General features: G+C 36.2%; 3 protein-coding genes and 1 long non-coding RNA gene across 4 annotated transcripts; 2 read left to right on the top strand and 2 right to left on the bottom strand.

The window, feature by feature from the left end:
- The first annotated feature begins 5,986 nt into the window (after positions 1-5,986).
- Positions 5,987-7,093, top strand: LOC112100331. The gene is made up of 3 exons (XR_002906671.1): positions 5,987-6,424; positions 6,530-6,584; positions 6,770-7,093. It is a non-coding gene; the product is annotated as an uncharacterized LOC112100331 (long non-coding RNA).
- A 177-nt stretch (positions 7,094-7,270) lies between these two features.
- LOC18047572 (pentatricopeptide repeat-containing protein At3g49240, mitochondrial) lies at positions 7,271-9,656 on the bottom strand. Its single transcript, XM_024189753.1, has one exon. The coding sequence runs from the start codon at positions 9,521-9,523 to the stop codon at positions 7,616-7,618; it is 1,908 nt and encodes a 635-aa protein (XP_024045521.1). The 5' UTR covers positions 9,524-9,656; the 3' UTR covers positions 7,271-7,615.
- Positions 9,657-16,347: 6,691 nt separating this feature from the next.
- Positions 16,348-17,258, top strand: LOC112099570. Its single transcript, XM_024186984.1, has 2 exons — positions 16,348-17,110; positions 17,197-17,258. The coding sequence occupies exons 1-2, from the start codon at positions 16,348-16,350 to the stop codon at positions 17,256-17,258; spliced, it is 825 nt and encodes a 274-aa protein (XP_024042752.1).
- Positions 17,259-19,711: 2,453 nt separating this feature from the next.
- LOC112099569 lies at positions 19,712-22,087 on the bottom strand. The gene has a single exon (XM_024186983.1). The coding sequence runs from the start codon at positions 22,085-22,087 to the stop codon at positions 19,712-19,714; it is 2,376 nt and encodes a 791-aa protein (XP_024042751.1).
- Between the last annotated feature and the right edge of the window lie 1,383 nt (positions 22,088-23,470).

Raw genomic sequence — 23,470 nt, 5'->3', positions numbered from 1 at the left:
CAGATGAGATTGGCAAGCTCAGGGCGACTGTTGAAACTATCCATGTTGTACTTCTTGATGCTGAATAGCGGCACAGCAGACATAATCGTGCTGTGACGGGTTGGCTACAAATGCTGAAAGATGCAGTTTGCTCCGCAGATTATCTACTGGATAATTTCTCCACTGAATTCTTGCGGCAAAAGACAATGACTGGGAGTATAGTGGCAAAAGAGGTACGCAACTTCTTCTCATAGGAAAACGAATTTGCATAAGTTCTTAAGATGGGTCATAAAATTAAGAGTATTAGAAAGAGACTAGAGTCGATAGAAAATGATCAACAGTTTCATCTTTCTGAGCGTCCTAATGAAAGAGAAGTTTCAGAGAGAAATATAAGGGAAACACACTCTTATATGTCGGCAGAAGAGATTATCGGGAGAGGTGGCGATAAAAATGGAATTATAAACCACTTATCGGCCTCAAATGATGTGCATCATGTCTCAATCATTCCTATAGCTGTTGAAAAGTCAGCACCAAAAGTTAATTTTTCAACAAATATATAGCTTTAATATGCAAGCTTATTACAACTAACATGCAAGCTTATAAAAATGGATAAATTGTTAAGTTAAGTTTTAGTCATTATTCATGCTATAAATAGAGAGGTGATGAGAGTTTAAATGACATCTCAAAAATTTGAGAGAATTTTAAATTGAGAGAATAACAATTTAATTATATAATTATTAAGAGAGTGAACAATTGTAGAATGTGTGTAATTGAGAGATTTTTCTTTTCAAGTGTGTAAGAGAGTACTGGGTGTATTTAGGTTCTGAAAAGTGAAATTTTCTTCACTCAAATATTGTACTATAATAATTGTTAGTTATACAATTATTTTCTCTTACTCCTATGAACGTAGGTGTATTACCGAACCACATAAAATTTTTGTGTTCTTTAGTTTTTTTTTGTGATTATTTGATGCGCTTGATTCCACATTCTGCGCACAACAAGTGCTATCAGAGCCAACGGTTCATATTTGGAGGGATACGATACTGTTTACGTATACGGTACTGTTTACGAACACGATGTAGACAATCATTTGTACTTGAGAGACAATCTAAGTAGTGTGTATTTATGCATATTTAAGAAAGTTTTGTCAACAAAATGATAAGAGTCTAAGCAGTCTAGGTTTTAAGTAGGATCACTGTGACCCCTCCATTCTCCTGAAAACTTTCCTGGTATATTTATTTATGCGAAATTAACATTATAGAGGCTGTTTTTCAAATGGAAATAGTTCGTTGAGAAAATTGTAGAAGGTGAAACTTCCATTCAGCACCTATTATAGGAGGCCAAAAGATCAATATTGAAAATTTTGATGGGAAAATCAACTTCGTCATGTGGAGGCGCGAAGTTATGGATGCCCTTATTCAAATCGATCTTGACGTTGTTCTAAAAAATAAATAATACAATAATCTTATGTGGTTTGACAATATATCTACGTCCACGGGAGCAAAAAAAAAATGTATAACTAACAATTATTAGAATACAATATTTGAGTTTACACTTTCTAGAACCCAAATAACACTCAGTGCTCTCTCACACACTTGAAAAAAAATATATTTCAATTACACACATTCTCCAATTGCTCACTCTCTTAACAATTCTATAACTGAATTGTTATTCTCTCAATTTTGAATTCTCTCAAATATTTGGGATGTCATTCAAGCTCTCATTATCTCTCTATTTATAGTCTAAATAATGGGCAAAACTCAACTTAGCAATTTGCCCATTTGTGTAAGCTTGCATGCTAGCTGTAGTAAGCTTGCATGTTAGCTGTGGCAAGCTTGCATGCTAGCCATATATTTGTTGAAAAGTAGGCTTTTGGTGCTGACTTTTCAACAATTCTCTACTTCGACGAAGATTTGACCAAATCTGAGCCGACTACCAACGAATCATCATCTCCAAAATAGTTACATCTCTGTGACTACCTACGTACTCAAAATTTGGGATCAAGCCAACCGTAGTTCAAAATTTTTCAAACTCAACACATTCGAAGAATTTGAATTAGTTTCAAGTAATGTTGAAACTTAATTTCAGAAATCATTTTTGTCAACATATCTGATAGGTTATCTTTGGTATTGATCTTTTTTAATAACACATCACCACCCTCGATAATCTCTCTCACATAATGATATTTCACATCTATGTCAACGATATGTTTATAACTTCCAAGAATAGAACTGAGATTGAAAGACTAAAGAAGCAGTTGGCTTCTGAGTTCGAGATGAAAGACTTGGTTGATGCACAGAAAGTACTTGGGATGTAGATTCATAAAGACACGAAGAATAAGAGCGTATGGTTGACTCAAACATCTTATTTCAAGCAAGTGCTCAAAAGATTTGGCATGGATGACAAAACTAAACCAGTATGTACTCCTCTAGCTTCTCACTTTAAATTAAGCTCTTCTTCATATTCTTCTTCCCAAGAGAAACACGACTACATGGCTCGTGTTCCATATGTCAATGTTGTGGATAGTTTTATGTATGCTATGGTATGCACAAGGCCAAATATATCTCAAGCTGTTAGTATGGTTAGTCGATATATGCAAAATTCGAGTAAAGACCATTGGCTTACGGTGAAGTGGATTCTCCGATATCTATATGGAATAGTTGATGTGGGATTATTATTCAAGAAGAATTGTGGTCAACAATGTGTTGTGCATTGTGATTCTGATTTTGCTGGAGACTTAGATAATCGAAGATCAACAACGGGCTATGTATTCACATTGGGTGGAGGTCTGGTTAGCTGGAGGTCAATTCTACAACTGACAATTACTCTGTCCATTACGGAAGCAGAGTACATGGCAGTAACTGAAGCTGTAAAGGAAACTATCTGGTTGAAAGACTTCTTAGATGATTTGGGAGTAATCTAAGAGAACATTGTGGTCTTCTGTGATAATCAAAGTGCAATATTCCTTGCGAAGTATCAAAAATATTACGCTCGGACGAAATATATAGATGTGAAATATCATTATGTGATAGAAATTATCGAAGGTGGTGATATGTTATTAAAGAAGATCAATACTAAAGATAACCCATCAGATATGTTGACAAAAGTGATTTCTGGAGTTAAGTTTCAATATTGCTTGAAACTAATTCAAATTCTTCGAACGTATTGAGTTTGAAGAATTTTGAACTACGGTTGGCTTGATCACAAATTTTGGGTGCGTAAACAGTCACAGAGATGCAGCCACTTTGGAGATGATGATTCGTTGGTAGTCGGCTCAGATTTAGCTAAATCTTCGCCAAGGTGGAGAATTGTTGAAAAGTCAGCAACAAAAGCCAACTTTTCAACAAACATATGGCTGGCATGCAAGCTTGCCACAGCTAACATGCAAGCTTACTACAGCTAGCATGCAAGCTTGCACAAATGGGCAAATTGCGAAGTTGAGTTTTGACAATTATTTAGGCTATAAATAGAGAGGTGATGAGAGCTTGAATGGCATCCCAAAAATTTAAGAGAATTCCAAATTCAGAGAATAACAATTTAATTATAGAATTGTTAAGAGAGTGAGCAATTGGAGAATGTGTGTAATTGAGAGGTTTTTCCTTTCAAGTGTGTGAGAGAGCACTAGGTCTATTTGAGTTTTGGAAAGTGAAGTTTTCTTTACTCAAATATTGTACTCTAATAATTGTTAGTTATACAATTATTTTCTTTTACTCCTGTGGACGTAAGTATATTGTTGAACCACGAAAAATTTTTGTATTCTTTATTTTTCTTGTGATTATTTGGTGCACTTGATTCCGCATTCCGCGCACAACAATAGTGGAAATAGGTGGTTTAGGCAAAACTGCAGTTACTCAACTAGTATATAATGATGTGACAGTTAAAAATCATTTTGATTTAAGAATATGGATGTGTATTTCTGATATCTTTTATCATAAAGCAATGTTAGAGAAGACCGTAGCATTTGTAGCCTATAGAGAATTCTCAAAACATGATTTGAACAAATTACAAGAAGTTCATCACCAAAAAATAGATAGAAAAAAATATTTGTTAGTTTTGGATGATGTATGGATTGAAAATTGTGATGAATGCTCAAATTAGAAACTCTTTTAAGGAATAGTGCAGGAGGAAGCAATATAATAGTAGCCACTCGTAGTGAACGTGTTGCAAGAGGCCTTTCTAAAGGTCAGTCTTGGTCTTTGTTCATACTAATGGCATTTGAACAAGGGGTAGAGCCAAGAGGTTCAAGACTAGTAGAAATTGGAAAAGATATTGTGGAAAAATGTGTCGGAATTCCCCTTGCCATAAGGACAGTCGGGCGATTACTCTATTGTAACAAAATAGAAGCTTATTGGTTACCGTTTAGGCAAGAGGAATTATCAAAAATAAAACAGGAAGGAAATCATATTTTACCAATACTTGAGCTTAGTTACAACCATATACCGTCACATTTGCACCAATGCTTTTCTTATTGTGTACTCTTTCCGAAATATTATTAGATTGGGAAGAAACAATTAATTTTCTTTTGGATGGCATAAGGGTTTTTTGGGTTATCAGCCGACAATCAATTTTCAGAAGATGTTGGTAATGAGTATTTTATGCGTTTACTTTGGAGGTGCTTTTCCAAGATGTAATATATGATGGTGACGGCAATATAGTCAAATGCAAGATTCATGATCTCGTCCATGATCTCGCAGGGTCAGTCTCTAGAACTGAGTGTAACTAGTCAAAATTGGATGCAAGTAACATTGATGAAAGAACTTTTCACATTTCATTTGTGCTCGATTTAGGTTCTTCCTTGAAATTTCCAACCGCATTGTGTAGAGCTAAGAATTTAAGAACCTTTCATTTGTTGGGTAGATTTGAAAGAACAATAAATATGTCAAATTTTAACAAAATTTGATCAAATTTTTAAGTGTTTGCGTACGCTAATTTTGAGTTGATCAGGGATTGAGATAGTGCCAAGTTCCATTAGTAAGTTGAAGCATCTATGGTATCTTAACCTTCCTGGAAATGGGATTACAAAACTCCCTAATTCAGTGTCAAAGCTATTGAATTTAGAAACACCAGATTGTAATGGCTGTCGGTCTTTAGCTGAATTGCCAAGAATATTGGAAGGATGGTGAGCCTCAGATATCTTATAATTGATGGGTGTGAATCATTGAGTGATATGCCAAATTGACTTGGGTGGTTAAGTAGTTTCATACTTTACCAGATTTCATAGTAAGCAGGGGGGCTGAGCTGAGCCAACTGAATGGGCTGAACAACTTGGGCAGACACCTAAGCATTAAAAACTCGGGTAACAAGCAAAATGCAGCAGGTTTAGCCAACTTAGAAACAAAGGAATATCTAGAGTCTCTAACATTTCAGTGGGCATACGGATGTAGATGTTGAGGCTTTGTTAGATGGCCTAAAACCACACAAAAATCTGAGAGAACTTTCAATATTTTATTTTGGGGTGTCAGGCTTTCTCGTTCGCTTTCCTCTCTGTCCGATATAACTGAAATTTGCATAAGAAACTGTAGGAGATGTCAATATATCCCACCGTTAGAGCAACTACCTTCTTTAAAGAGTTTGACCCTTTCTTGGTTAGATGCTCTGGTGTACATTTGTTTTTCTTCAATAGCATCCAGGACCAGATTCTCATCCCTTGAGTACATCAGTATCCTTGGTTTTCCTGAATTAAAGGGATGGTTGAGGAGGATAGACAATGATGCTGATGGATCAAAAATTGATATGATAGAGCCTCCTTCGTTTCCTTGTCTTTCTGAGTTAGACATTTCAGGTTGCCCTAAGTTGATTTTGATTCCATTGTACCCATATTTGGAAACGGATTGGAGAATACCAGTTTGATGCCATTGCAACAGACAATGATGTTAACAACGACTAATGCTAGTCCTAGTACCAGTACTGCAGCACCAACATTCGCCACTCTGACCATTGCTCATTGTGATCATGTACAAATTTGGCCGGGGGAATGGTTCCACAACTTCTCTTCTATTGTGAAGAGTTTAGCTTTTCCAATGATATTGAGGATGAAAAACAACCCATATGGGGAGACCTTAAGAACCTGCATTCTATAGACCTGTGGTATGTTTCAAACTCGGTTTCTCTCCCACGAGGGCTTAAAAGTGTTCCCGCACTAGATGCTGTTTGGATTTGGAATTATCTAGTGTGATTATTCCCCCATAAGAAATGCAATTACAATCCTTGATCAGTTGCATCTTATGCAATTACAATCCATAAGATGCTGTTTGGATTTGGAATTGTCTAGTTTGATTATTCCCCCATAAGAAATGCAATTACAATCCTGGATCAGTGCCGACGGTCCCAAGTTGTATGAAAGATATGGAGACAACATGTGATTGGTCAAAGAGTGCTCACATGCCACATATTGAAATTGATTATTTGGGCATTCAAGCGGAAGGATGTTATCAATTTTAAATAGGTTGGTACACTTAAATGTTATTAAATACATATTTTCTTTTTCAAAACATGTTAATCTGATATCTCCTCTCTTGTTTCTGTAAACCTGTGATTTTTTGTGAACCAGATTGTGAAATTCGGCAATGGACAACTGAAGATTCTGGAATAACTCTCATTGATCGGTAACATTTCATTTATCTGATTAAGTAGTGATATTCAATTAATTATGCAATAAAACCATAATCAAGCTCTTAAATTGGTACCATTGATTGATTAGTGAATTAATTATGTAACAATAGTCAATATAGCTGCTAGTATGGATGTTTGTAATGAAAACTTAATCCTATGTTGGTTATTCAATTTTCAGGTTCACCTCTCTTTGACTCTTCCCGTGGTTACATAATCGATGGGCTATTTATTCGTTTGAAGCTATTGTAATTTGTATGAAGCACACTTTCGCAGAAAGTAATAATGTAGTTGATCCTTAAATATACATTTCACTTTGTTGTAGAGACACAGAGGTATCCTAGCAACAAGTTCTGTAAAGTTTGTGCATTAGTTGATTTGTGTCTTTCATTTTATGAGCATATTTGTAGATTTGATCTCTTTTTTCTTTTTTATATTTTATTTTCTTGTAATAGCTTCATGCAAACGACCCCTAATAGTAATTAGGTGTATCATTAGTAGTTAGGTGTATCATTTCATTTTCAATCAATAAAATCTTCCTCGTACCCTCGAGGTTCCTTACAAAAAGGAAATCCCTGGAGCTGCAAACTTAAGGTATTATTTGGCTCTGCCTATCAGTTTTCATCTTGTTCAGGACAACAGAATAAATTGAAGCATGAAAGCCAAGCTTGGCAAAGTGGTAGAATCATAACAAACTCTGTTTAAATATATGCAATATGCATAATGCCAATGCCCTTGCTAATGATCCATCAATGATCCATCAATTAACGGTGACTTGTTAGAGTTTATTCTGTGCACATAACAAATGCAACAGAGGAAAAATTAGATTGGAATTTTTCATCTCTCGTAGATGAACAATTTACCCTGAAAACAAAATAAATGAACCCTTTCCACATTTCTAATTACAAAGTATTAATTGATTCAAAGAAGCAAATGACACAGGGTTTCATTCTCCAAACAATTTCATTGCAGAAAAGGAACATCATTTCCCCATCAACATATTCAGGCAGTTACTCTCTCGGTTGTGCTATGTTGTATTTGCATCAGCTGAGGCAGATTCTACAGCAGTTGCTTCCTCAAGATTCACTTCTTTCCCAGCCTGTGCTTCAGCCACAGAAGCAGCTTCATTAGCATTTGCATTGTCAGCCATCTCTGTACCACCTACTTTATCTCCAAACTTTGATGGAATCAAAGAAGCGATGGCAGCTCTTGCACTCCTCTTGGCCGCTTCTGCAGCTTCTGCTTCTCTAGCCTTAGCTTCAGCCTTTTCCCTTTCCTTCTTCTCCATAAGCTTCACCACCTCTTCTTCTCTCCCTTCCTTGCTCAATTCCCCTTTCACAAACTCCTGCAACTCCTCACTAAACTCAATGCCACCATCATCCAAGATCCCACCTACAATCTCAAGTATCTCATCCAATTTCCCCCCATCACTCAATGCCTTCATCATAAACTTATAACTTGCATCATCCATCTTCAGCTTCTTCACCATTATATCAAAGAATGACTTCGCCTCATCAAGCATCCCCACTTGAACCAACTTACCAACCAATCTGTTATACACTGCCAAATTAGGCCTCAAACCCGAGTCTACCATCTTCCTAAAATACGTCGCTCCATCATCAACCCTATTCACTTCAAAACATGCATCCATCAACAGACCATACGTATACTCATCAGGATTCACTCCCTTGTCACTCATTTCTCCATATAGCTCTTCAGCCTCAGCCAACATTCCATTCTTACACAACTGATCAATCAAATTATTGAACGACAATGTATCCGGACTACACCTATACTCACCCATCTTCCTAAAAACCTCAATAGCATCCTTAAACCTCCCTTGCCCACAATACCCATCAGCCATCACATTAAAGCTCCCCAAATTCACCGCCAATCGCTTAGGCGGATTATGTTCATTCTTCATCCTATCAAACAACTTCAAAGCCTCATCAAACTTACCATTGTTACACAAAGCATCAAGCACTGAATTATTCGCAACCGCGCTCATTTTCACACTGGAATTCTCTCCCACAGCCTCATTATAACACTCCATCGCCTCCTCCTCCATTCCCTTCATAAAATACCCCTTCATCAAGCTCCCATACACAACCCCATCACTGACAACACCTCCCAATTTTTCCTTCAACTCCTCGAAAAGTCGAAAAACCCCATCCGAGTCCCCATCTCTAACAAACCCCAGCATTAAATAACTATAAACAACAGGATCAGCAACAAAACCCTTAACAAACATCTCGTCCTTCAACTCCAGAGCCTTGTCAATCCTCCCATTATCAACCAAACCCTTGATCAAAACCCTGTAGGTCGTCGTCGACGGATTAAACGGCGCGTCGTTTAGGAACAGCTTGTAATACTCAAGGGCAGTATCGGGTTTCTTACAATCGAGATAAGTCTGAAACAGGAGATTGTAAGTGATGACATTGGCGGCGATACCGGCCTGAGTGACGAAGCGGTGGAGAGAGAGAAAGTCGGAGTACTTAGACTGACGGAGCTGGGCGTTGAGGACGGCGTTGACGGTGAAGATAGTGGGACGGCAGTTGGAGTAAACGGAGTGGCGGGTGAAGAGGGCGGCCTCGTCGAGGTCGTTTTGGCGGATGAGGGTTAGGATTTTGTTGTGGAGGTTGAGGCGGTTGGCGGACAGGGCGGCGACGCTTTCGGGGAGTTTCGGGGAATTAGGGCTTTGGATGGGTTTCGGGGGTTGCTGATGTTGCTGTTGGTTGGGGGAACGGTTGAGAGACGACAGCGGGGGTTCGATTCGGAGACGGCGTTTGCGACGGCGTCGCTCGGCGGCGGCTTCTTCGGGTGTGGCGAAAGAGAGGAAGCGAAGGGTGGCGAATGGAGGTGGGTGGCAACAGCGGCGGTGGGGGTTTGTAAGGGTTTTGAGGTGGGTTAAAAAGATTGGTTTTGAAAGAGCCATTTTTGAGGATTAGTGGTATTGTTCGCTCGCTGGAAATGGAAATGAGATTTTATTAGATAGGGTTCTGGAGGGGTTTAGTCCCTTAGTTTGGGGAGGAGAAAGAGGACGGTCGATACGCTGCGTATTGGGCTCAACGAGTGGTGAGCGGCTTTGTTGTATTCCCCATTTAATCTTTATTTGATATGGCATATTTACTGTTTATACGTGCTTATTTAATTTTGTAAATTCTTATAATAATTTTTGTTATTATTTGATTATTTTTTTAATAGAATTTTTAAAGTTTAAATAATTTATTTTGACTCTACTAGAAAAATCTCAAATTTTAAATTTTTAGGAGTAGAGGTTGAAATTTTTTTTAAATGTTAAAATATCTAAAATATTTTTTACTTATTTGACAATTTTATTTTTTTATAAAATAACTTTAAAAAACTTATCTATTAAAGTAATTTCATAAATTTTTAATAAAATCTTTTATTGACAACCAAACAACAATTTTTTTTTGTTGTAAAAACTCTATTTATAAAAGCTCTATTTAAATAAATTCTATTTGAAAAATTATACCAAATAGAGCCTTATGATCGAACTGAATAAAAGCTTTTTCAAAACTAATCCGAACTGATTGATTCGAGTCGACCATAGGTTCATCAATTTAGGGAATTTTTATTTTTGGAAATACAATCAAGTAGCTTGGTCTAGTTCGGTTTTTAAGTTAGAATGGAAGATTTTAATTGGTTATTCAGTTTTTTGTTGTTGTTTTTTATGGTGGTTTTTCTTTATTTATTATTTATTATGCATACGGTGTTTTCTTTATATATTTGAAGTTTATAGTCTTTTAGACTATGAAAAATATATTAATCCTTAATTCTTTGCATAAAATTCATTATTGTATTAGTTGGTAAAGTCTACTCAGGTGGTAGATCCTGCAGATTAAATTTAGGGAAAATATCCACCGTCCACCCGTTTTTTTCAACTTTTTAAAAAATACACAATTTGTTTTTTTTACTGGAATCCATCTAAAGTTACATTTTATTTCACTTTTCCACTTCCGTTTGAAATCCGTTAAGAAAACTAACAAAAACTTTAAAAAATGACCATTTTACCCCCCAAAACGAAAATTACAATTTCACCTTAAAAATTGCCAAAAATAATAAGATTAAATCTAATTATTTTCCCCATCAGTCAATAAAGAAATTAATTCCACAACCATCAAATGCAGGGTTTTTTTTTAAAAATATGTCTGTAATTAGAATGCTAAATTATAACATTAGTATTAAAAATAGCTCAATCTCGCAAACCATCAATTGAATTTAAGATAAGTAGAATTTTATTATTCATTGAGTTATAATCTCTAGTGGTTAAGATTTTTTTGTACTTCATTAACGTACTAATAATGATATTCATTATTAAATTTGATTTTTTTGGCATTTTTAGAGTGAAATTGTAATTTGTTTGGGGGTAAAATGGTCATTTTTTCAAGTTTTCGTTAGCTTTCTTAACGGATTACAAACGGAAGTGGAAAAATGAAACAAAATGTAACTTTAGGTGGATTCCAAAAAAAAAAAGAAAAAAGAATTGTGTATTTTTTAAAAAGTTAAAAAAAATAGGTGGACGGTGGATATTTTTCCTTAAATTTATTATGTACATGTTTGGTGAAAATATCTGTCAAACATACTCCTAATATGTCAATATGATCTCATCAATTTGCCATACTATTTGTTGCAATGGATTGCTTGTAGATTGATTCACATGTAGATGGACTTATATTTTAATATTTTAGGTAAATTTTAAATTATCCTCCTTTGTGAATTTGATTATAGTTAAATCACTTTCTTACTTTTAAAAATCTCAATCTATCCTCATTTTTGTTAAGGAACCCAAAAAAAAAAAAAAAAGTTCATCAATCCACCCCCCATTTTTCCCTTATCTATTCACGAGAAATCATTTGAAATTAACCCCTTTCTATTTTATATGAAATGGAAGAGTGTATTGATTGTTAACAAGACTAATACATACATTCACACGTACATAAATATGTATATGCACGTGAATTTTATAGATCTAATTGATAAAGAATTAAGTTATAAATTTAAATGAAAGAATATCAGTTTTCATCCATCACAGAATTTATCTCTTTTATTTATATTAATAATTAATTTTAATCTTAATTAAAAAATAATCATTTATAATATTTCCATATAGACATATTAAAAAAATGTTATTAAAAAATATTTTCCAATGATTAAATTTTAGTAGTAGTGCAGTACAAAATAAAACAAGTCTAAAAAAGCCCGGCCCATTGTCCAACCCCTTGTCATTAGATTGGGTTGGCTTCCTTAGAAGTTGATCGTATTTGAGAGATATAAGGTTGCAAATCAGGGCTTTGTGTTAGCAAACTAAGCCCACAAGAGGCTTCTCCATTTGTTTGGAAACAGAAATGCAATTTTATATGGAGTGGTGCTATCGGCACCGCTCTATTATCCTAATAAAACACCACTTAAATTTTACGAGTTTACTATTACATTAAAAAAAAATTGAAAATTGTTTTGATAGAAAATCAAGAGTACCAAGCAACTCTACGACTCTCACAAAATCTGAATTATTATTATGGTTACAAGGTTCAATTTGTTCAATCATCGTAAGAGAGTTACGAGGAAAATAGTAAAGAAATCAGAGTTATTTTTTAAATTAAAAGGGTGTCACTAAAACTTTATAACCGTTAGATAATTTCTAAATTTTAATGGGGTTAAAAAAAGGGGGGAATTTTGAAAGGTAAAATCTTCCATTTGAATGCAAAACATCTAAACATAATAATTTGAAAAAAGAAAATCAAAAGCAAAAAGAATGCATGTTGGGCTTTGGAATCCATGAATTTGCCAAGTAAATTGAATGTAAACTCCAAATACTGAAGACCAATTCGGGATTTTTTATGGGTGTTTTCAAAGCTCCCTCTTTTTTTTTTTTTTTTAAATAGAAGAATGGTGTCATGATGAAGAGGGACTTACGGTGACGAAGATGAGTGGTGGTGGTTATGGTGATGTTCGAGAGAGAGGAATGTAGATGAAAGAGAAAGCGTAATTTTAATTTTTTTATTAACGGTACTCTTAGGAATTAATGAAGTTAATACAGAAGTGAGGGCTAATGAAATATATTGAGAGATTATCACTACTCCTAAATTTTGTAATCTTAAATAATTTTAAGAGTAATGATACAGCCACAAACTCTTGTACAAATTTATTTTGTACAAACTGACGTGGCATTAATTCATTTGTTGAATGAAAATATAAATTAATAAAAACAAATCATGTGGACCAAGTGATATTTAATTCAACCAATCTTATCATGCCACATCAGTTTATACAAAATAAATTTGTACAAGAGTTTGTGGCTGTATTATTACTCTAATTTTAATGGGGTGAAAAAAAAAGAATGTTGAAAGGTATTTGGAGGGGTTTTTGTAGCTTCTCTCATTTACATAATCAAGTTTAACCTAATTCTAATTTTAAATTTTAAATTACGGTTGACAAGTTCAAGAGATAGGTTTGTGAATGCGATTGAAAACGAGGTAAATTTAAAAATTGAAATATTAGGGAAAAGCTAGTTGTTAATCACTAAGGCAAGTAATTAGGGGTGGGCATATTTTAACCGAACCGATCCAAACCGACCATTTGGATCGGTTTGGATCGGTTTCATTAGTAAAAAAACTGGTTTCGGTTTATTGGATTGCAAACCGACATCACTCGGTTTGGATTTCGGTTTGGAAGGATTCCAAACCGATCCAATCCAGAAATATTATATAATTACATTATATTCTATGTTAAGCAATCTAATTAATTATATTTATCATTTTATGCAGATTTTGACAAATCAAAAGTAATTGGGCCATAAATTTTGACGGACAAGATGCACAATATTTTAATTGTCAAATGTTGTTCAAGTTTATTTTAATTTTGTGAGTTTGTTTTGAATGAACATGTTAAGAACTTGTTTATTATGATGTATTATGTTGTAAACTTGTATGGATGTATCTTTGAATTGTTATGTAGATATCAAAGTAGATATGAATAATATAAAAGAGGTATCAATTTGGATTACGGACACAAAAAAAAAACAAATAATTTAGGTAAAATAATATAAAGAAGTGGAATTTTAGCTAATAAGTTCAAACCGGATCCAAACCGATCCAATCGGTTTGGATCGGTTTGGTTTGAAAAAATTTTAGGTTGATATCGATTTGAAAATATTTCAAACCGATTAGTTTGGATCGGTTTGAGAATATGTCCCAAACCGATCCAAACCGAATTTGCCCACCCCTACAAGTAATATTCCAAAGATAGTAAACTCCAAATTAACATATATTAAACATAAATTGCTGGACAAGTACGAGCATGCATTTATAGATCCTTGCCAAACTTGTCGGATTACATCTTCATCCAGCACTGAAATTGTCCACGTTCTCAAAACCTATCTCTTTCCGAAGGATTTTGGCTAGCATCATTGATGAAGCAACCAAGATTAATTAATTAGGGAAACGGCTAGAAAGGGACATGAAAATTGCTTTAGTAATATTATTTTTAAAGCTGACAATATGAATATGAATGGCTAATAGCGAAGAATCCATGGGATTAGCTTGATTTCATTGGCCAAGCAAAGAAAGAAGATCAAGTGATGGGTTCTTTAATTTTCAGTGGAAAATCATTAACAATATATGTTACTAATTAAGTTACAAGAAAGAAGAATACTGACATTCATTCCAAAGGGCAACACAGGGACATCATGTGTGATTTTTTGTAGGAGTGGGCATATTTTAACCGAACCGATCCAAACCGATCCAAACCGACCATTTGGATCGGTTTCATTAGTAAAAAAACTGGTTTTGGTTTATTGAATTGCAAACCGACATCACTCGGTTTGGATTTCGGTTTGGAAGGATTCCAAACCGATTCAAACCGATCCAATCCAAAAATATTATATAATTACATTATATTCTAAGTTAAGCAATCTAACTAATTATATTTATCATTTTATGTAGATTTTCACAAATCAAAACTAATTAGGCCATAAGTTTTGACGGACAAGATGCACAATATTTTAATTGTCAAATGTTGTTCAACTTTATTTTAATTTTGTGAGTTTGTTTTGAATGAATAGGTTAAGAACTTCTTTATTAGGATGTATTATGTTGTAAACTTGTATGGATGTATCTTTGAATTGTTATGTAGATGTCAAAGTAGATATGAATAATATAAAAGAGGTATCAATTTGGATTACGGACACAAAAAACAAAAACAAATAATTTAGATAAAATAATAAAAAAGAAGTGGGTTTTTAGCTAATAAGCTCAAACCGAGAATCCAAACCGATCCAAACCGATCCAGTCGGTTTGGATCGGTTCGGTTTGAAAAATTTTTAAGTTAATATCGGTTTGAAATATTTTCAAACCGATAAGTTTGGATCGGTTTGAGAATATGTCTCAAACCGATCCAAACCGACTTTGCCCACCCCTAATTCTTTGGGCTGAATATTAGCACTCTAAACGAAAAAAAAAAAAAAATTAAGCACATGGTGGTGAAACTAATTGAAGGAGAATGCTTTCAAAAGTAATGTTATATATATAAGCGTATGAACTAATGTAACATACATATACAGGGTGATATAATGACTATATATTTCAATAGTATGAGATGGTGGATCTAAAGGTACATTGTAGATATATAATAACTTAATTTAGTCATTATATATCTCCCACAGTGCTGCTTACGATATTGTTGACTCTAAGGTTCTCTAACTTTAGATCTCAACATTTAGAACTAGTTTTCGAATCAATTTGGCATTAGACAGTTTGCAACTGAGGCGTTCATGATCTGAGGTAATTGTATCTTGGGTTCTTCTTCTTCGTCTTCTTCTTAGTTCTTATTATTATTAATAATTATTATTAGTATTGTTTGAGACGAATCTTGGATCCTTAGGTGATTCAAGATATAGTGGCACTATTTTATTATTAAATTCTAATTAAAGCAGAATAATTAGATCCAATGTTGATTATGTTGCTTTGGTTTGTGGCAACAGACAGAGACTGGACAACAATTCATAAATAATGGCTTACATTATTGAAAATTTGGAATATTTTATAAGCATTTGTACGATCTTTCGTTGATTAAAGGCATAAATTTACAAATTATTAGGCTTTAATAATGCTAAGTACGTTCGCAAAGGGAAATTTTCAATAATAACCATTAAAATTTTCATTTTTTTCATCTTAACCCCCCAAAAATATTTCTATCAACATTAGCCATTAAACAACTTTTGAGACCAAAACACCCCTCCCTCATCTCTCCCCCAACACTCCCTTTTTCTCATCTCTCCCAAACCGATCCAACTCCCATCATCGGCGGCGACATCAACCCTCGTCGGCGGCGGCTCCATCTCTCACCGGCATCCGATCTACAACCTTCAACAAAACCTAGGTTAGTAATTTTTCTTATTTTCATTAATTTAAAATGAGATTTTAGAATAATAATAGTTATAGCTTGAGAATAATGGTGGTGGTGATAATGGTGGTGGTGTTTGTGGTGGTTGATGGTGTTTGGGAGTATTGTTTTTTGATTTTGATGTGGCTTAATTTTGGGGATGGAGAGGGAGGGGGGTACGGCGCGCGCGCGCGCCCATCGCTGGGCAGCAGCGCGCGCCGATGCGCGGCCCACTGTCGCACCAAATCTGGTGCGAGAGCGCGCGCCCGCGCGCCTGTCGCACCAGATCTGGTGCGAGAGCGCGCGTTTTTTTTTTCTGTAAACGTAATGTAATAAATTTATAAATATTACAGATACATGGCAAAATCAGAATCACCGGATATTGATGTAGGCAAGATGTATTTTAGTTATGCCGATCACTTTCCTGGTCGAATTTCGAGCATGTGTAAGTTATCTTCGGTCATAAAAGCCATCGAGGAAAAATTAACAAAGCGGCAGTTGACTATGTTCAAAAAGGATATATTTGGGCATTTCTTGGAGTGTCGAAGTTTTCCATTTAGTGGGGTAATTGTGCACAATCTTTTGCTGAGGCAAGTGGCCCATGAAGAAGATAGCCGTGAGGATCAGTTATGGTTTCAAATTGGTGAGCATTTGATTCGCTTGTCAATTGTCGAATGGTGCTTGGTTACTGGACTTTCATTTGGTGTTGATACCAATCAAAAAAATGATCAAATGGAGCAGAGGCTACGGAGTACGTATTTTGGTGGAGTTCATCGTAAGATTAATGTGAAGGAATTCGATGCAATATTTAATGAGTTGAAATTCGAGGAATTGGACGATATGGACGCATTAAAGATTGCGCTGTTTTATTTTGCGGACCGAGTACTAAATGCAAGAAAAAATCACTGTCAAATCAATTTCGATTGGCTTGACCAAGTTGATGATATACAGTACTTCCGAAAGCGTCCATGGGGTCTGTTGTCGTGGGAAATGATTTACGAGAGTCTTGACAATGCACTGTTCGAGAAAGACCAGAAATTTCAGAAGACTCGGTCGAAAAATCCAGATCATAACATTGAAAAATACAATCTTTATGGCTTTACGTCTGGGGTTCAGGTGCGTATTTGTTTTTGTTTATTAATAAGTTTTATAGTATTAAATATTTGATATGTTGTTTTATTTGATTTTTTAATTTGGTTGTTGTAGGCTTGGATTTACGAAGCAATCGGAGGGTTGCCATCAACATGGGTCGTCAAAACGAAGAATAAGATTCCCCGCATTTTGCAATGGAAGCCCATGGCGTCTTCGAGAATCAATTTTGCCGAGGTTTATTCGTTCTTCAACGACGAATCTCGTCTTGTAAGTAATATGTATTACTTATTTTTTTAACTTTACTAAATTTAAGTTATGTATACTTACTTAAAATTTTCAATTTAATTTATTGCAGGGGGACGTTTTACAAACTCTTGAGCCAAATTCAAAGGAGAGTAGCAGAAATTATTGGGTCTCTGTGAAGGATTACTTGCCAAGCATTCCAGGCTGGGTTCTTAAGGTTGGTATACTCTAAGTACTAAAAATTTTTTAATCGAAATTTTTTACTTTTCATTTAATAATTATAAATGATACTTTATACAGCACCAACACTCAATCAACGCGATGCCGTCGGTTACAAGGCAATCAGACGAGCATGACGATCATGACGACAAACCAAACCCAATACCAGAGCAGCGTCATGACACTTATGAGGATGAGGTGGCTGTTGATGACCACCAGCAGCGTCATGACACTTATGAGGCTGTTGATGACCACCAGCAGCGTCATGACACTTATGAGGCTGATGATGACCACCAGCAGCAAACAGACAACTCTGATGACGCACGGGAATCTGAGGTTATAAATAATATACGATATTGTTTCTTTATAAATTATTTTTTTTTTTGTTATTCTAAAGTTTTCTGTTTTTTCTTTTGTAATAGTCGAGGACAAAGCAGTTTCAAGATTACATACAACGACGGCTGGATAAGATTGATCGTAACGTTTACGAAATAAAGTCAGAATTAAAAGATTTTAAAGAAACCGTTGTTGGCTTCATCGACACATTTTCTAAACGTCCAAATAAGGATTCTCCCACTGCACGCTCGTATGCGGTGAGCAAATTTTTATTTAATAATTATGTGCGTTTAACTTTTAATTTGATAGTTGTTTAATATGTTCTTCTCGGCGAATGGACAGGCCCCGGATGACTATGGAGTGTATACTAACGTGGGCAATGAAAATTTGTCTACGCCCACGTCATTGTATAGTTTCTACGGGGATGTTAGTGGGGAGAGCGTGCAGGTGTTCTCGGATGTGCCTCCCGGCGTTAGTAAGTTCGGCCGCGCGTACATACCGTCGTATGTTTATAACAGTCCTTACATGATTCCTCCAGTCAGGCGAAGACAGAACGTCCGCCCTTTGCCTCGACCCCAAATCTTGGAGCATGCGATTGACATGAGTACGACAGTGGATATAAATCCACTGAGAGGGTTGGAGGACTCTAGTATGTTTGCTGAGTTTGATCGATGGTTCACTGGTGATAGCAGAGTCTGCCGGAGAGTCCAGCACCCGCGGTCATTCTTTCAAATAATCTTGGGGACAGCTTCGATGGGATGGCTAGGCGATGAGGTATTTATATTTTCGTCGTGATGTATACTGTTGTGGATTTGTGTTTAATTTTTTTTTAAATCGTAATATTTCTGTTTCTCTACAGCATATTCACGAGTATCTCCGCTTGATTAGCGAGAAACAACGGCAGTACCCAAATGCCTTACTCCAACGTGTCACACATACTGACACATTTTTTTGGGTAACGTGCATACAAATCGTATAAATACTATTTAATTTTGTTTTTCATTATTGCCTTTAAGTTCTGTTAATGTATGCATTTCTTGGTTATCTATGTACTAGGTGTTCCTGAATCAGTTATGGAACAACGGGGATTGTGCGGTCGATTCATTAGTATTCGACGATCGCGTGAATAGTTATCTTTGTGGGCGACAGCACACAATGTCCAAATCAATGACGGATGTCGATATGGTATGTATTTTGCTGCAATTTATATACAAGTTGTCAATTTTTCTTAGTTGTTTTTCAATTTCATATATAACCAACATGTTTTTTAATTTTTATATACAGTTACTCATCCCTGTTAACTTGGACGGCGAGCATTGGGTACTGGCACGAGTAGACTTTCGGAAAAACAAAGTCTGGATTTATGACTCATTACTCACATGCCGCGACGACAAAAGATATAGGTTGAAATTCAAGCCACTTGAAGTTATCTTCCCTCGATGGTTGGAATATGTTGGGTTCTACAACATCCGACCTGAGTTGCGGAGTGCCGACCCCTGGAAAGTTATCGCAGTTAGGAGCGCGCCACAACAGGAGCCCGGAACTGGCGATTGCGGTGTTTTTGTATTGATGGTTACGATGTATTTAATGTTCGGGCTTGGATTGGAGTTTAACGCTAGTCATGTCGAGTACTTTAGAAAGAAGATTGCGGTTGACATATTTAATGACGATATTGTATTGTAAACCGTTGTAGTAATTTGAATGTTTAAACTTGTTTTTTTTAAAATTTGCGCACTTAAGTTTATATAATTTTAATGCTCACATTTTAATATTTAAAATCAAATAAAGTTTTATGAAATATAAGTGTACAATACACAAAACACAATAACAACTAACTTCGAGTCGACGCTATGGGATTCTTACATCGCTTACGATTATGGCCCAGTTCATGACACCGCCCGCATCTAACAGTCCGCCTGTTAACGTCCTCGCCAGCCGAGGGTATTCTGAGCTCTTTACGACGGCCAGGTGGTGGTGCCTCAACTGGTGGGTATACTTGCATCTCCACCATTTCATCTGGAATTTCCCAATCAGCCACATCACCAACTGGCTCTACTGGTTGTGCATAAGCCAACGCCAACGATTCTGTAGTGTAAAAGTCCGAGCATAGGTTAATAAAATCCACCCGGTGTGTTAGACACGCCGCAATTGCATGAGCACATACAAGCTGGTCAAGCTGAAAGACTCTGCATGTGCAAGTTCTCTTTTGCAAGTCAACCAAACCTTCCTTAAGCCCACCGCCTACCACTTGAAATCGATGCGGAGACACCGGCCGAACTATCATTCTTTCAGCTATAGTTCTCCTCTCAGTGACTATTTCATCCGCCCATGTTGTTAGCCGAGTAGTCATTGATTCAGCCACAATTTTTCTATCATAAAACCATTGCTGCATTGTTTTTCTAAAGTTATCAACAAGATGAGTAACAGGAAATTTTCTAGGTTCCCGCATGAAAGAATTAACACTCTCCGCGATGTTGGTGGTAAGTATGCTGTACCTCCTACCTTCAAATTGAGACCTTGCCCAATTACACGTACCGACATTATTTTCTAGGTAATCAGCCGCACCCGAGTGGATCATCCACAACCCTTCAAGTTGTCTCTTAAATTCCTCGTGGCCATATGCTTTTGCTGCATTAATAAAGGCAGGCTCAAATTGATCCCAAAGAGCTTTGGACATTCTAAACTGAGACTTAATGTTACCTTTGACGTGGTAAAAACAAACGCCATGAGTTGCATTGTGAAATACTTTAAGAACGGCTCTCCTTATGGCAGTGCATCGATCAGAGATAATTACCAACTCAGGTCTATCACCAATCACTCCGTGTAACTTCATCATAAACCATTCCCAAGCATCATTGTTTTCTGAATCCATGATCCCAATGGCTAACGGATACAATTGATTGTTACCATCAAGACATGTTGCCACGAACATGCTTCCACGATATAGTCCCTTCAGATGAGTACCATCTACAGCAATGACAGGCCGAATGTACTGCATAAAACCCTTGATGGAAGATCCGAGTGCTACAAAATAGTACAAGAAATTACCATCTCCATCCTGCTCGAGGTGAGTAACTGTACCCTCATTAGCTGTAGTTAGTACGTGAGAGTATTTAGGGAGCAAGTTGTATGACTCTGCAGGGTTGCCTCGAACTATTACAAGACCAACTTCTCTCGCCCGATACGCCTGCTGGTATGTTAACTGAACACCGTATTCCTGTTGCATATCTGCTCTTATGTCATTCGGAGTATAAATCCTCTTGTCTTGAATATATTTTTCTGCGATAATATGACCGACAACCCGGCTCCTTACTTGATGACCTCCATCAACCAATACCTCATTATGACAAGTGTGTACATTGTCAATTCTCTTCACCACCCAAGGAACATTTTGCTCGTTCGAACATCTAGTTGCTCGAATACGCCATTTACATGATTCTGAACAACAGTGAGCCTCGAAACGTGTCGTAGTAGACCGTGCAATCTTGAAATCAAACTTATCTCTAAAGGCAACCTTGCGTAGTTGTAATATAAACTCATTCTTCTCAGCAAATAACTTACCCACACTGATATCATCTGAATCACAACTGCTAACAAAGCTTGGAGCAACCATGTTCGAAGGCAAAGTTGGAGCAAGACTTGTAAGGGGGTCAATTCGCCTTCTCGATCGAACCATAGAAGGACTAGGTCTATTGCCTCTGTTATTCACAGGAGTATTGTCTTCACACTCATCGTCGTGCTGAAACGACGGAACATTCGAAGGACCGGCTCCTCCATCATCACCATCATTATTGAAATGAGTGCCCCTCGTATTATTAGAAGGTTCTGCACAAACATTATCCCCCTCTGTCTCATGATGAAAATCATCATTGTCCCGAAAATCATTGTTGTGATACGGAGAATACCGTTGCTCCAACGACGTCGTTAGTGGAAATACCGTTGCTCCAACATCCTCTAACGTAACGCCGTTATCATCAATGTTGTCATAATTATCGTGGATTGGAGAGTAATATTGCTGCAGCGATATTGTCCTTGGCAACACCTCTTCATCATTATCGGGGCCAGACATATTTGCTCTAAACGAAGTTTCTGTATCGACATGTGGCTCAATACCTTCGCTCGGAACTCGAGGTGATGTGGTCACGAATATAGGAATGCATCCAAAATTGGCTACGTCGGATGCCATATGCAACACAACCCTCACCATTTCATCATCAAATATATCCATGGGCAGTGCACATATACGATATAATGTGTTACTAGACCTCAAAGTTGTCTTCATTGTAATACTATATTCATTAGGGTTTATTTGTAACACCTCGTATACTCTTGCCAATAACTGATCAAACAGACAATTTTTTCCAACCAAAAAAGCTCGATTTTTACCATTCACATACTCCATACGGCCATCCTCTAATGTCTCCCACCAACCATCGTAACACAATTCAAGTACAACTGAATCCATTAAGCCTGAAATTATCAAAAAAAAATTAATTAGATCCGGATCAAATTAATACAGATTTAATGAATCTCCAAGAGTTGGTGCGACAGGCTGCCTGTCGCACCTTCCTTGGTGCGACAGGCAGCCTGTCGCTCCTGTAGGCAGAAATTTTTGGTGCGACAGGCAGCCTGTCGTCAGATTCACCCACGACTCAGTTAAGCAAGTTCAGAAAATAACACATACCACTAAGTGATGTCGATTAGTGTTGGATTCGGATAGATTATGATCGGATTTCACCTTTACTGTTGTCTTTTGCCGTCGACGTTGGTTGATGATTAAGCTGCGTTTGGTTTGCCGATATGGGAGAAAGATTGTTGCTTTTGATCTGTAAAGAAGGGTAATTTGGGGAGAAAGGCTTGTGTTTGGCTAATGTTGATAGAAAAAAGTTGAGAAGGTTAGTTGGGAAAATAACAAAATATTTATGGTTATTTTCGTAAATTTCCCAAATCAAAATGGGGTTGCCCAATTTCATTCATGTCATATCATTGCGAGGTTTTTTAAAAGTTTGGTTTCCCGTTGGCCTAACTCTTTCCTACTTTTAACTTACGGTTCATATTTTCATGATTTCACAATTAATCAAAGTGCCCATCAATAAATCGACATCACTAGGCAATTTTTAATTACAAAAAGCAAAGTTATTTATCTTAGCTAGTTCACTTTTTTTTTTTTTTTGGGAAAAGAATTAGTTCACTTTTTAGCAAAACTATATCTGATCGAAAAGATCAGACTTTTAAATAGTTCATGCAATTATTGTAGAAAAAATAATTTAAATCGTCGTGTTGTATATCTAAACTGAAAACATATATTACAGAAGAAAATGACTTAAAAAATGTACATTACTTGTTTAACTGTTGTATCCTTGGTTGACAAAGTAAGTGGCAAATAGCGAGGAAGCCCTTTGATTATTAGCTTAATTTTATAATTGCGAATCCTTTTATTCAAATTTAATGCATGACATGTGCGAGCTGTTGGGAAAAAGTAGGTTTTTAAATTTTTATTAAACCTTTTGAAGATCGCTCTCATATAATATATAAGAATTCGTATTCTAGAAATCGTACCTTGAAAATCCGAGTTGGCTTTTTCCGCTGA

The sequence above is a fragment of the Citrus clementina genome, unplaced genomic scaffold (genome assembly GCF_000493195.1).
Source record: "Citrus clementina cultivar Clemenules unplaced genomic scaffold, Citrus_clementina_v1.0 scaffold_3, whole genome shotgun sequence".
Taxonomy (NCBI): Eukaryota; Viridiplantae; Streptophyta; class Magnoliopsida; order Sapindales; family Rutaceae; genus Citrus; species Citrus x clementina.
The sequence above is the reverse complement of the archived record's forward strand: the minus strand, read 5'-3'. Positions and strand labels throughout refer to the sequence as shown.

What these genes read in the sequence shown, in the direction of transcription:
- LOC18047572 (XM_024189753.1), bottom strand. Translation starts at nt 9,523, where the DNA reads ATGGCTCTTTCAAAACCAATCTTTTTAACCCACCTCAAAACCCTTACA.
- LOC112099570 (XM_024186984.1), top strand. Translation starts at nt 16,348, where the DNA reads ATGGCAAAATCAGAATCACCGGATATTGATGTAGGCAAGATGTATTTT. An exon ending in TACGTCTGGGGTTCAGGTGC is followed by an intron (nt 17,111 to 17,196) that starts GTATTTGTTTTT and finishes TGGTTGTTGTAG; the next exon opens with GCTTGGATTTACGAAGCAAT.
- LOC112099569 (XM_024186983.1), bottom strand. Translation starts at nt 22,087, where the DNA reads ATGGTGAGGGTTGTGTTGCATATGGCATCCGACGTAGCCAATTTTGGA.